This window comes from Clinocottus analis, unplaced genomic scaffold, assembly GCF_023055335.1.
Source record: "Clinocottus analis isolate CAN_PGR_092001 unplaced genomic scaffold, fCliAna1.0.p SCAF_4, whole genome shotgun sequence".
Taxonomy (NCBI): domain Eukaryota; kingdom Metazoa; phylum Chordata; class Actinopteri; order Perciformes; family Cottidae; genus Clinocottus; species Clinocottus analis.
The window spans coordinates 1,061,551-1,074,472 of record NW_027176153.1 but is presented as its reverse complement, the minus strand read 5'-3'; the positions used below and the strand labels follow the sequence as shown (position 1 = coordinate 1,074,472).

Sequence of the window (12,922 nt, the reverse complement as noted above, 5' to 3'; positions counted from 1 at the left end):
AAGCAGCGGGCTGTGACTCACGTCTGCTCTGGTCTCCTCTGAAGGGAAGAACGTGAAGCGCTCCATCCACGGCATGGGCCAGATGATGTCCACCATGGTGCTCAATAGGAAGCAGTCCATATTTGGAGGCCCCAGAGGGGCGGGGGCGGGGGCGGGACTTGCGCTTGACGGACAGAGAGGCAGTAAAGACAGTATCGACAAGCTGGACCTGACGGTGATGGACACCAAGCTGAAGATACTGGAGATCCTGCAGGTACCCAGAAGGAAACCAACACTTTCATAGGAACTCATAACCATTTCATTGACTATACCAAGAACTATATACTAATATTCTGAATGTTCACATCACAGTGTGTCTGTTTCTTTACTTTCTCTTTGAAAACTAAAACCAGATTCCTACTTTGTAAGTTATCCAGATGACTCTTACTTCTGTGTTTTTAAATCATTTATCTCAGCGCATGAGCTGACACGCTGGTTCGTGATGAAGATGATGATGATTGTTCTCCGCTCTTCATCAGTTCATCCTGAACGTTCGCCTCGACTACCGCATCTCCTTCCTGCTGTCCGTGTTCAAGAAGGAGTTTGTGGACGTTTATCCGATGGCCGACGCCGACGCCACCACCAACATGGAGCGTGCAGGTGCTGCCGGCTCACCTGCTGTTGTTGTTGTTGTTGTTGTTGTTGTTTACTGAACAGACAGGAAGTGAACAGGAACACAGCGCCCGTCACTGTGGACTCACCACATCACCCAAATGAGTTATTTATATGATTTTCTTTCAGAATTTTGTTGCGAAATTCTTTTTTTCCTTTAAAGTAAAATGATGTAATAGCATATTGTGATCATAGACATCCAGCGTGATTATGAGCTGTCTGGTTTAGAGCCGTAACTACAGCACACATACTAATAACACACCTTTATGGAAATATTAGGACCTAAAGAATCAGAATCTGCAACAATAATCACAATAAAACAAAACGTTGACACGTTAAAAAGAAGTTTGACTCAAAAACAGGGTCGTGTGTTTCATTGAGATCCGACCTTTAACGGTTACTTATGTAGGATTTAATGAAACAGTGTTTTTGTAAATATTTCAACTCAACGGGTACTTTCATTGTGTGTAAAGCCCAGGTTTCTTCTCACTTTGTGTTACGTTGTTGTAGCACTTTAAATAAAGTTGACAAACGTTTGGGTTGCAGAGATAATTCAGGAAACGTTTTCATAAACCTTAGTTTGGTCCAGAATGAGGCGCTGGCTCTTTTCTTCCTGAATATACTGCGCATGCATTTTAGTGTGTGTGTGTGTGTGTGTGTGTGTGTGTGTGTCCTACGTCCACACACATCCCTCAAAGTTTGGTAAAGCAGTGTGTTGTTACTTCCTCCAATGCTTTCAGACGTCAGCCAGGAAACGACAGGTAAAGCTTTTTTACTTCAGAGCGATATCTCCAGGTAACGCAGCGGCAGCGTTCACACGTCTGCGTCCACGTGTCAGGCTCCGCCTCCAACCAGCTGCACCGGCGTCACCTGTTGTGTGTTCTCCTCCTCAGCGGCCATCAACCTGCAGCACATCGGGGAGCAGGCCGAGGCCATGTTCGGAGTCGGGTACGTAAACCTTTATAACCCGAAATCGATGTGTTCAGGGACCGGTTAATGTGAGGCGATGTGTTCAGGGACCGGTTAATGTGAGGCGATGTGTTCAGGGACCGGTTAATGTGAGGCGATGTGTTCAGGGACCGGTCAAGGTGAGGCGATGTGTTCAGGGACCGGTCAAGGTGAGGTGATGTGTTCAGGGACCGGTCAAGGTGAGGCGATGTGTTCAGGGACCGGTCAAGGTGAGGCGATGTGTTCAGGGACCGGTTAACGTGAGGCGATGTGTTCAGGGACCGGTTAACGTGAGGCGATGTGTTCAGGGACCGGTTAATGTGAGGCGATGTGTTCAGGGACCGGTTAATGTGAGGCGATGTGTTCAGGGACCGGTTAATGTGAGGCGATGTGTTCAGGGACCGGTTAACGTGAGGCGATGTGTTCAGGGACCGGCCTTCAAGCTGTGGGGATGAATAGGATGAAATGACGCCTCACCATGAGGAGGAAGTATCGGCGTCTTCAGCAGCGATGATTTTCATCTCCTCACATCGTTTTGAAACACAAACGTCTCTTTGAGGAGTTCAGATTGTCGCACGAACTCCAAACGAGTTCTAGCACTTTTATTTTATACAATTTTAATCAGGATTTATTTGTGGAAAAAATACATACTTTCTCAAGAATGACTTTCATAACATACTTTAATCCTAACTCTGAACATCTAGCGTTCCTCCTACAGTTAAAGAGTTAAATGCAGCGTTCCTGACAGTTAAAGGGTTAAATGCAGCGTTCCTGACAGTTAAAGGGTTAAATGCAGCGTTTCTCTTACAGTTAAAGGGTTAAATGCAGCGTTCCTGACAGTTAAAGGGTTAAATGCAGCGTTCCTGACAGTTAAAGGGTTAAATGCAGCGTTCCTCTTACAGTTGAAGGGTTAAATGCAGCGTTCCTGACAGTTAAAGGGTTAAATGCAGCGTTCCTCTTACAGTTAAAGGGTTAAATGCAGCGTTCCTGACAGTTAAAGGGTTAAATGCAGCGTTCCTCTTACAGTTAAAGGGTTAAATGCAGCGTTCCTGACAGTTAAAGGGTTAAATGCAGCGTTCCTGACAGTTAAAGGGTTAAATGCAGCGTTCCTGACAGTTAAAGGGTTAAATGCGCGGCGTCTCCTCAGGAAGGGGAACAGCATCCTGGAGGTGGACGATGAGGGCGGCCGCATGTTCCTGCGCGTGCTGACGCATCTCACCATGCACGACTACGCGCCGCTGGTGTCTGGAGCGCTGCAGCTGCTGTTCAGGCACTTCAGCCAGAGACAGGAGGTGCTGCACACCTTCAAACAGGTACACACACACACACACACACACACACACACACACACACACACACACACACACACACACACGTAGAGAATCAAAAGCGCACACAATCTTAAGGATGGGAAAGACAAAATCCAAAGTTTTTCACTAAAAGTCTCATACTTCAAACTTATTTTGTGCGTCACTGTTTAAGGGTTAAAGGGTTTAAGGGTTAAAGGGTTAAAGTGTTAAAAGGTTTAGGGTTTGGGGGTTAAAAGGTTAAAGTTAACCTTTTCACCTTTTAAAGGGTGTTCTACTTTTAACTGAACCTGGTCACAGCTGGCCGAGCATCAGACTTTTAATCTGAAGGGTTCGAGTCCCTTTTCAGGCAACATGTGCATTGTGTAATCTGCTGGTTCAACACTTTGTGTTGCTCCCTTACAGTTCAGCCTTCATCCAGTTCATGTCAGGTTTGTTTGTTGTTTGTTGTTTGTTGTTGGCCAGACTGTTAATCCTCCCACGTCTGGCCCCTGCAGGTCCAGCTGTTGATCTCCTCTCAGGACGTAGAGAATTACAAGCTGATCAAAGCCGATCTGGATCGCCTCCGAACGCTGGTGGAGAAATCTGAGCTGTGGGTGGAGAAGAAGAACTCTGGGGGAAGCGACGGGAAGAAGGAGAAGAAGGAGAAAGGACAGGTAGGAAGCCAGAGCGTCCTCTATCTCACCTTGTTACAGCATTATTATTGAACAAGGTAAAGTAACCTATAAGTTATATATATATATATATATATATATATATATATATATATATATATATATATATATATATATATATATATATATATATGTTTAATATATTTATTGTCCTGCCACAACTAATATGTAGATTTCCAAATGCCTAAGATTGAACACAGATTAACACTTTTTTAAGGAAAGAGGAGTTGGTGAAAGCGCTGTATCATCAGCGTACGGCTTTACAATGAGAGAATTATTCATTCTCTTGATTATTAATTATTGTCTGAATCTCAAAGGCTAACTTTCTCTCAGAACTAACAGGTGTGCTCCTAATGGCTGTGTCACATACACACACACACACACACACACACACACACACACACACATATATATATATATATATATATATATATATATATATATATATACATTTATATATACATATATATATATATATGTATGTATATATATATATATATATATATATATATATATATATATATATATATATATATATATATATATATATATATATATATATATAAAACAACTAACAGTGTACAGACACTAACAGACTCAAAGTCAATATTTAAACCAGCACAAAAAACATTTTCTTGGTAGAAGACTAATTATTAATTGATAATCAGAAATCTCCCATGAACCTAACTGCTGAGCAGAAAGTAAACCCGTGTTGTTGAACCTTGGCTCCGGGTCTTTCCACTCACTGTGCTCTCCGTTGGTGTGGGGCTTGCTGGCACCGGTGGTTCAGGTCCTGGGCTCAGGTGGTTCTGGGGGTTGTTGCTGTTGCATGTCACGCCTGACCTCTCCTCCCTGCCGGGTTCTGCTCTGAACGAAGGGCTATGATGTCTTCACGGTCCAGCATCTATGAGCTGGGGAGCTCGTGGTGGGGTTGCACGATCGCAGCCCAACGTCCCGCCGCGAAACTCCTCCCTCCACACGCATGTGGGAGAACTACGGTGGCCCTCCTGTGACACTAACAGAGAAAGAAAGTCATTGTTTGCTTTGTCCGTGCTGCGAAGGAGTGGAAACCTGCTCCCTGTGTAGATATGAAGCGCTCCTTCTGAGCTCACAGAAACATAATGCTGCTTCGTTTCAGGTGATTACACGCTCATGAAAACATATTAGATCATACACAGAGATAGCACCGTTTTGATATACATCTTTCACACACATATAATGTGCATTATCCAACCATTAAAACAAGCAATGAGCCGGTCGGGCTCTAACCTGACGATGTGCTCGTTAGGGATCGATGTGATCATCTCGTCCGGCCAACGTAACTCATAGTCAACATTGTCGTTTCTTTAAGTTGGCGCACAACAAGCTGCATTATAGCACACATCTGGCTTAGTGACATTCATCTGTTGATATTTGTCACAGATGTTTCCCAGCTAGCCGCGTAGGAACGACTTCATGAACCATCTCACAGGCTGATTTTCAAGACATATTTAAACTGCTAAATCAAATGGAAACAGCATTTCAGAGATCGATTCACAGGCAGAAAAGACTCAACAATATTTGTGTTAGTTCATCGCTAACCAACTAAATGCCAAGAAGAAGACACTTTTTTGTATTATTATAACTATATTACAACCCTGCGTTATAGATATTTAAAATGAGATGGCGTCTCCAACTGTGTAGTTTATTTTTAACTTCAGATTTATTTGATCATAATTAAGGTAAAATAACGTCCTATGTCCACATAGCTATCAAGGACCATGTGACTTCCTGTCCTGACCCTGAATGCACCATCGCGTGGATGCGTGTTTAGAACCCTAACACATCTACTTTACCTTTTGATTCAAGTGTGTGTAATTTAGTAGCGTCCCCAGAGAGAACTGCATACGCTGTCTTACCCTTTGCATCCTGCAGGGGGCATCAGAGGATGCAACGCCTAAGAAGGAGAAGCAGGAGAAGGGCAACGAGAACTACCAGAAGGTCAAAGAGGTGAGCGCACTCGTGCACCCGTGTTCTCAAGTGGGTAAAAATTCCCTTTTTTGTTGCGTTGTTTCACTGTTTGGTTGTTTTTGTTGCATTGTGGTGTTTCTGTGGTGCATGTCCAACAGACCACCTGTCAATCAATCAATGTGGGCGGGGTGGTGAGGTCTCTGAAGTTGTTCATGTGGTGGTCCTGTCCTACTCTCTTCAGAAAGGGTGGCTTTCACTGCTCTGACTGATTTAATTGTGTCTTCATCCTCACAGTCACTCTAAAAGACCGCATTCGCCCAATGACTCAGTTGTAAATAAAGTGCAAAACAAAAGGAGATGTTTCAAATTAAAACTAACCTTTACACAAGACTCATACAGGATGTACATTGAAGGAGTTCTTGGTGAATCAACTCATTCCTCTTGCTCGTCCATCCAGAAGCACAACCCTTATTTTGGACCAAACCCCTTTTCACAGTTCAGCCAATCAAATCTTTTGTTGTCCTCCATTCGTCCAATAGAGTTTGGCTTTAATTGTTTGCTCATATTGATACCACTTTAAATGCCACCATGTCATTGTCATCATATATTTCATATTTGTTTGATGATTATTTTTAAAGTCATTTCAAGTTTGTGCACAGTTTTTATTGCTCACCGTTGTTGTATGAAAATGTAATTTGCACTCAGAAAGTAAAGTACAGAAATGTTAATGAAAGTTGAAATGTGTATGATGAAACCGGATTTTGTAAATCCTCATCTTTAAACAGATACGTTGCAATAGTACTTGCTTTAAAACAGTTTTGAGCATCATCGCCTTAATGGTATGTTCACATTATGTTCAGTTCTCTCTTTGAATTTGTCATGCATTTGCTAAAGATTATGAATTTGTGTTTTCTTTTCAATTCAGGTACAGGTAGTTGTATATTCTTTTCCCAATGTATCCAAGCATTTATTATTTTTACCACAGCAAAACAAAATTGTTGTAAATAAAAAAATATTTCAAAGTTTTGGAAACTGGACAAATATTGTTTTCATAATAGGGGGCCGAACACTGAGCCTTGGGGAACCCCACGAAAGTAATACGGATAAGCCATGTTTGGGATTGTATTTTAACAGCTTCAGGAGAATAATAGAGTGTTAGTCTTTATATTGTATATTTTATTGAGCATTACAGTTGACTTAAACATATTTGCTTTGACTAAACTGAAATGTGATTTTTAGCATATTTTATTCATATTTTTTTTAATCTTGTGCAACACACACATAATATTTCAGACACTCATATTTACGTGTACTCTGGGAAAAATAAGTTACGTTGAGAATAATTTGTAGTTGTGTAAGCCAGTACGGACTTTACTTGGAAGATGATTCATTTAAACTGCAAACATATAAACTAACATCTTCTAAATGTGTCTCTTGTGATTGGGCCCCGCCTCCCTCTGGCCACGCCCCTGTGTCTCTGTAGATCCTGGAGCGCTTGAACAAGATGTGCAGCAGTGGGGTTTGGAAGAAGCAGCAGAGGCTGTTGAAGAACATGGGAGCGCATAAGGTCATGCTGGACCTGCTGCAGGTGTCCTACGACCTGGTAAGACCGGACCCCGCCACAATAAAAGCTTCCCAAGTGGATCACTGAGCCATGGATGATTGACTCTAATTAGACCTAAATCAACATTTGAACGTTACAGAGTTTATATATATATATATATATATATATATATATATATATATATATATATATATATATATATATATATATATTCCCTTTGAGTTCTTTGGGGACTTTGGATTATCTGGGATTATTTGGGGTATTTGGGTTCTTTGGCTCCTTTGGGTCCTTTGAGTTCTATGGGTTCTTTGGGTCCTTTGGGTTCTTTGGATTATTTGGGTTCTTTGGGTTCTTTGGGTCCTTTAGATTATTTGGGTCCTTTGGGTTCTTTGGGTTCTTTGGGTCCTTTGGGTTCTTTGGATTATTTGGGTTCTTTGGGTTCTTTGGGTCCTTTGGGTCTTTTGGATTATTTGGGTCCTTTGGGTTCGAAGGGTTCTTTGGGTTCTTTGGGTTCTTTGGGTCCTTTGGGTTCTATGGGTTCTTTGGGTTCTATGGGTTCTTTGGGTTCTTTGGGTCCTTTGGGTTCTTTGGATTTTTTGGGTTCTTTGGAGCCTTTGCATTCTTTAGGGCATTTGGGTCCTTTGAGTTCTTTGGGTTCTTTTGGTTCTTTGGGGCCTTTGGGTTCTATGGGTTCTTTGGGTTCTTTGGGGCCTTTGAGTTCTTTGGGTTCTTTGGGGCCTTTGGGTTTAGTATGTCTCAGCTAAAGTAAGTAAATGTTGTCCTCTGAAGATGAACCCCCTCGTCCTCTCTGTCTGCAGAACGACGTGAAGATGCAGGAGATCATCAGGTACACTCACCTGTTCCTGCAGAAGTTTTGCACGGGGAACCAGGAGAACCAGACTCTGCTGCACAAGAACCTCAGCCTCTTCCTCAACCCGGGGGTACGATGCCTTTAAGAGCCGTCCGTCAATCAGCAGAAGATTTTTATTTAAGAGCCGCTCACCAACTTTTATTTAGACGAGATGAACAAGTGTGAGATGTGCAGGATGCGTTCTGAACAGAATATGTACGAGTAGAAGAAGTGAAGAAGTGAGTAAATGATCTCATGGAAGCCATCGCACCACGTTGACCCTCCTTCCTCCGCCTACAGCTGCTGGAGGCGGAGACCGTGCAGCACATCTTCTGCAACAACTACCAGCTGTGCAGCGAAATCTCCGAGAGCGTCCTGCAGCACTTCATCCACTGCCTGGCCACGCACGGCCGCCACGTGCAGTACCTCAACTTCCTGCACACCATCATCAAGGCCGAGGGCAAGTACGTGAAGAAGTGCCAGGACATGATCATGACCGAGGTGAGGACGAGGACGAGAGGGTAATTATAATAATATTAATAATAATAAAGATGAGCCTCAGTGTAACGCTGCCGTCGCTCTGCAGCTTACGAACGCCGGCGAGGACGTGGTGGTTTTCTACAACGACAAGACGTCCTTCAACGTGATGCTGGAGCTGATGGCCGAGAGCAGGGAGGGGGTCGGCGAGAGCAGCCCGCTCAGGTAATATATATATATATATATATATATATATATATATATATATATATATATATATATATATATATATACAAAATATATATATATATATATATCCAGGAGCTTTTACACTCTTATTTCGTCACCGCAGCCCAAGACGACACCAGGTCGAGTATTTAGTTTATACATATATATTTATATATTTATATATGTATATATAATATATATGTATATATATATATATATATATATATATATATATATATATATATATATATATATATATAATATATGTATATATATATATAATATATATGTATATATATATATATATATATATATATATATATATATATATATATAGAGAGAGAGAGAGAGAGAGAGAGAGAGAGAGAGAGAGAGAGAGAGAGAGAGACAGAGAGAGAGAGAGAGAGAGAGAGAGATAATATAGTAAAAGAGTAAAAGTGTGTGAAGTAAAAGTACTGCATTTAAAACCTAAAATTGCAGTAAATAAACAAATATTTGGACAAATATTGTTCGCATGATAGGTGGCCGAACACTGAGCCTTGGGGAACCCCACAAAAACAATCTTTAGTAATTTGCATGTTAACGTTATAAATTATTATTATTATTGCAAAGATTTCAAAGGTTTTCATCCCCAGAATAAATACCGAATATCTCTTCAACCAAAAGGGCTGTTTGAATAATATCAAAAGGTTTAATGTTCAGAAAACACTCGTGAGACCAGTTAAGAGGTTCACATAGCAGAATATGTGTTACTGCTTCATTGGTTGATGATAGAACACATAAGTAAAACAATCCTTTTAGTTTAATCATAAGACAGAGACAAAATAATGTTGTCTGAGAAGGAACTAAAGCTGTTAGCTAAATGTAGTACAGTAAGAAGTACAACATATACCTCTGAGATGTAGCACAGTAAAACGTATAATAGAAGTAGTGGAGAAGAAGTAGAAAGTGGCAGAACATAGAAAGTGAAGTGTGCGTACATCAAGTCTGTGTTTCCTTCCAGTACTGTAGTGAATGTATATATTTTGTACATGCACATGTTGTTTTGCAGATTTTAGACAAATGTATAACAATGCATGTTTTCCAAAGAATCCTAAGCTTGTTTGCCCGTCTGCCTGCAGGTATCACATCTCTCTGGTGGAGCTCCTGGCAGCCTGCGCTGAGGGCAAAAACGTCTACACGGAGATCAAGTGTACGTCTCTGCTTCCTCTGGAGGACGTCGTCAGAGTGGTGACCCACGAGGACTGCATCACTGAGGTATTATTCATATTCATACATGTTATACAAATAGAATCTAGAAAGGAGTTTTCCCTAAATGCTGTGTACTCTAGTACTTTGTACTTCAGAAGAAGATGTCGTTAAGAGATTGTTAAAAGTACGAGAACTAAATTATTTGAGCATAAACATAAAAGTTCTCATGATGCGACAACATTAATATATTATCTTTGTATCGATGCATGAATGTGTTCATGACTTCACTGTTGCTCATTTTCATGACTTCCTATGCTGCTGTAGTGGGAGTTATCTCCTTGTGCCCTGTTTAAGTTTAAGTTTATAAACCCCTGTGATGAAACTAAAACCCACCCGTCTCTCTCTCTCTACCCGCCTCTCTCTCTCTTCCCGTCTGTCTCTCTGTCTCTAGGTGAAGGTGGCGTATGTGAACTTTGTGAATCACTGCTACGTGGACACAGAGGTGGAGATGAAGGAGATCTACACATCCAACCACATCTGGAAGCTGTTTGAGGACTTCACCGTGGACATGGCCAGGGTAACATACTGCAGACTATTGTTGATGCACCAGGGTAACATACTGCAGACTATTGTTGATGCACCAGGGTAACATACTGCAGACTATTGTTGATGCACCAGGGTAACATACTGCAGACTATTGTTGATGCACCAGGGTAACATATTGCAGACTATTGTTGATGCACCAGGGTAACATACTGCAGACTATTGTTGATGCACCAGGGTAACATACTGCAGACTATTGTTGATGCACCAGGGTAACATACAGGAGACTATTGTTGATGCACCAGGGTAACATACTGCAGACTATTGTTAATGCACCAGGGTAATGTAATGGGGCCTATTGTTGATGCACCAGGGTAACGTAATGGGGACTATTGTTGATGCACCAGGGTAACGTAATGGGGACTATTGTTGATGCACCAGGGTAATGTAATGGGGACTATTGTTGATGCACCAGGGTAACGTAATGGGGACTATTGTTGATGCACCAGGGTAACGTAATGGGGACTATTGTTGATGCACCAGGGTAACGTAATGGGGACTATTGTTGATGCACCAGGGTAATGTAATGGGGACTATTGTTGATGCACCAGGGTAATGTAACATTTCTGTGATAATGTTACGTTTTAGGTATTTAAGTCAGTCTTTAAGTGTCTGTTTTGGCCGGCGGTGGGAGAGGCACCATCATGTAGACCTGGATGGACATTTTAGAGAGCACTTCATTACGTTTTCTCCACTAAAAGGGCATCGTAGATGGCACTTAATCACGTTTTCTCCACTAGAAGGGCATCATAAACGGCACTTAGCGGACACTTAATTATTGTTTTCTCCAGTAGAAGGACATCTTAGATGGAACTTCATCACGTTTTCTCCACTGGAGGGAGCTTGAAAAATGTTGCAGTTTTTTTCTGAATATGTAAGTAAATATATGAATATGCAGTCTACACACAGCCATTAATCCGTTTCCATGATTTCTTTGTGTTCCTTGCAGGTTTGTAATAAACGTGACAAACGTCTCTCTGATCCCATCCTGGAGAAATACATCATCAACGTGGTCTTCGACACCATCATCGCCTTCTTCAGCTCCCCTTTCTCTGAAAACAGCACGTCTCTGCAGGTGAAGGCAGCGATGCACTTTGCTGACGAGAATCCACTCAGATGTCACGATCACATCAGGTTGTCGTTTTTAAGCAAGAGCAGAGGTTCTTCAAACCCAAAAATATTAACATTATTTCCAGCATTTATACGTTTGTACATGCATGCAGCAAAATATAAACAAATGACATTGGTACTTTCCACTAACGCTGCATAATTACTACTTTATGCAACTTTACTTTGACAAAGTTAAATTCAAACTTCTTTTTAGGAGAATATTAATGAACTTTAATCCAAACATGCAGAAGAAGTGGATATGATGTATTTACGCAGATTTTTATTCCATCAGTCAGTGCGGTTACATGGATTCGAATAACTGGCTTAGTCCGACTAAAATCGAATTATCCAGTTCATGTAAACACCTTTATTCGAATAACTGCGGTCCGACTACGATCCGATTAACACCCCTGGATAACTCGATTCGATTCGATTGATAATTCGAATAACGCTGCATGTATACGCTGAATCGGATCGGAACTGGACAATGCGTTTGTGCGCATGCTCAAGATCCCGCCGCCTCCTCCCTCCCTCCCTCCCAGGTCGTGACCCGGAAGTCGAAAGAGACGATAAGTTGTCACGGCCGGCAGAAACAAACAAACGTAAAAGTCGGGTTACGAGCCGATACTACCTTCGGTGGGTGTCTCTGCTAGCTCCCTGATGTAGCCTGCTAGCGCTGCTGCTAGTTCCCTGTTTGCTCTGCGCTAGCTCCCCGACAACCACCGAAGCTAGCGGGGTTCTCTCCATTATGAAGAGTGAAGAGGTCAAGCGGAGATGGCTGTATCACCACTACATGTAATGAAAACAGCGCCACCTGTCGTATCGGATATGACATGCATTCGGCCAATGATTCGATTTATTCACTGCCATGTATATTCGGATAACAGCAGTTGCCCCGAAAGAGAGCATAGTCCGACTAAAGCAAGATTCGAATTATTACCAGCATGTAAACGCACTGACTTTTAAGTGGGAGCTGCTTCATTGTCATTCAAATAGAAACGTCCTTTTGGGAGTAACAGTTGTGGTCAAACCCGTAAACTAGCCACCGGGTCCTGCAGGACCTTCGTTTCCTTGCCCAGTTGCTTCAGATCTCTGTTCTCATTCCTCTTAGACTCATCACACCATCATGACTCAGCTGCTGCAGTCGTCTGTGCGGCTGCTGGACTGTCCCTGGCTGCAGCAGCAGCACCGAGGACAGGTGGAGACCTGCATCAAGACCCTCGCTATGACCGGTAACACATCCACCTGGTATCCGGGTAGCGTGCAAAGGAACGAAAATGAGGCGCCTAACTTCAGTGTTTAAGTAGTTCTACTTTTGCTGAAGTAGAAGATCTGAATACTTCTTCCTCCATCATATATATTATATATA

General features: G+C 42.1%; 1 protein-coding gene across 2 annotated transcripts in view; it reads left to right on the top strand.

The window, feature by feature from the left end:
* Window positions 1-12,922, top strand: part of itpr3 (inositol 1,4,5-trisphosphate receptor, type 3) — a 67,569-nt gene that overhangs the window by 29,773 nt on the left and 24,874 nt on the right. The window contains exons 23-37 of one of the 2 annotated variants that reach the window (XM_068596916.1): window positions 45-253; window positions 519-639; window positions 1,392-1,412; window positions 1,545-1,599; window positions 2,747-2,912; window positions 3,404-3,562; window positions 5,495-5,569; window positions 7,014-7,133; window positions 7,913-8,035; window positions 8,245-8,445; window positions 8,531-8,646; window positions 9,771-9,906; window positions 10,292-10,417; window positions 11,393-11,518; window positions 12,665-12,785. In XM_068596916.1, the coding sequence (XP_068453017.1) occupies window positions 45-253; window positions 519-639; window positions 1,392-1,412; window positions 1,545-1,599; window positions 2,747-2,912; window positions 3,404-3,562; window positions 5,495-5,569; window positions 7,014-7,133; window positions 7,913-8,035; window positions 8,245-8,445; window positions 8,531-8,646; window positions 9,771-9,906; window positions 10,292-10,417; window positions 11,393-11,518; window positions 12,665-12,785 (1,875 nt within the window). The remainder of the gene's footprint in view (window positions 1-44; window positions 254-518; window positions 640-1,391; window positions 1,413-1,544; window positions 1,600-2,746; window positions 2,913-3,403; window positions 3,563-5,494; window positions 5,570-7,013; window positions 7,134-7,912; window positions 8,036-8,244; window positions 8,446-8,530; window positions 8,647-9,770; window positions 9,907-10,291; window positions 10,418-11,392; window positions 11,519-12,664; window positions 12,786-12,922) is intronic. The other variant, XM_068596917.1, reaches the window with a different exon arrangement.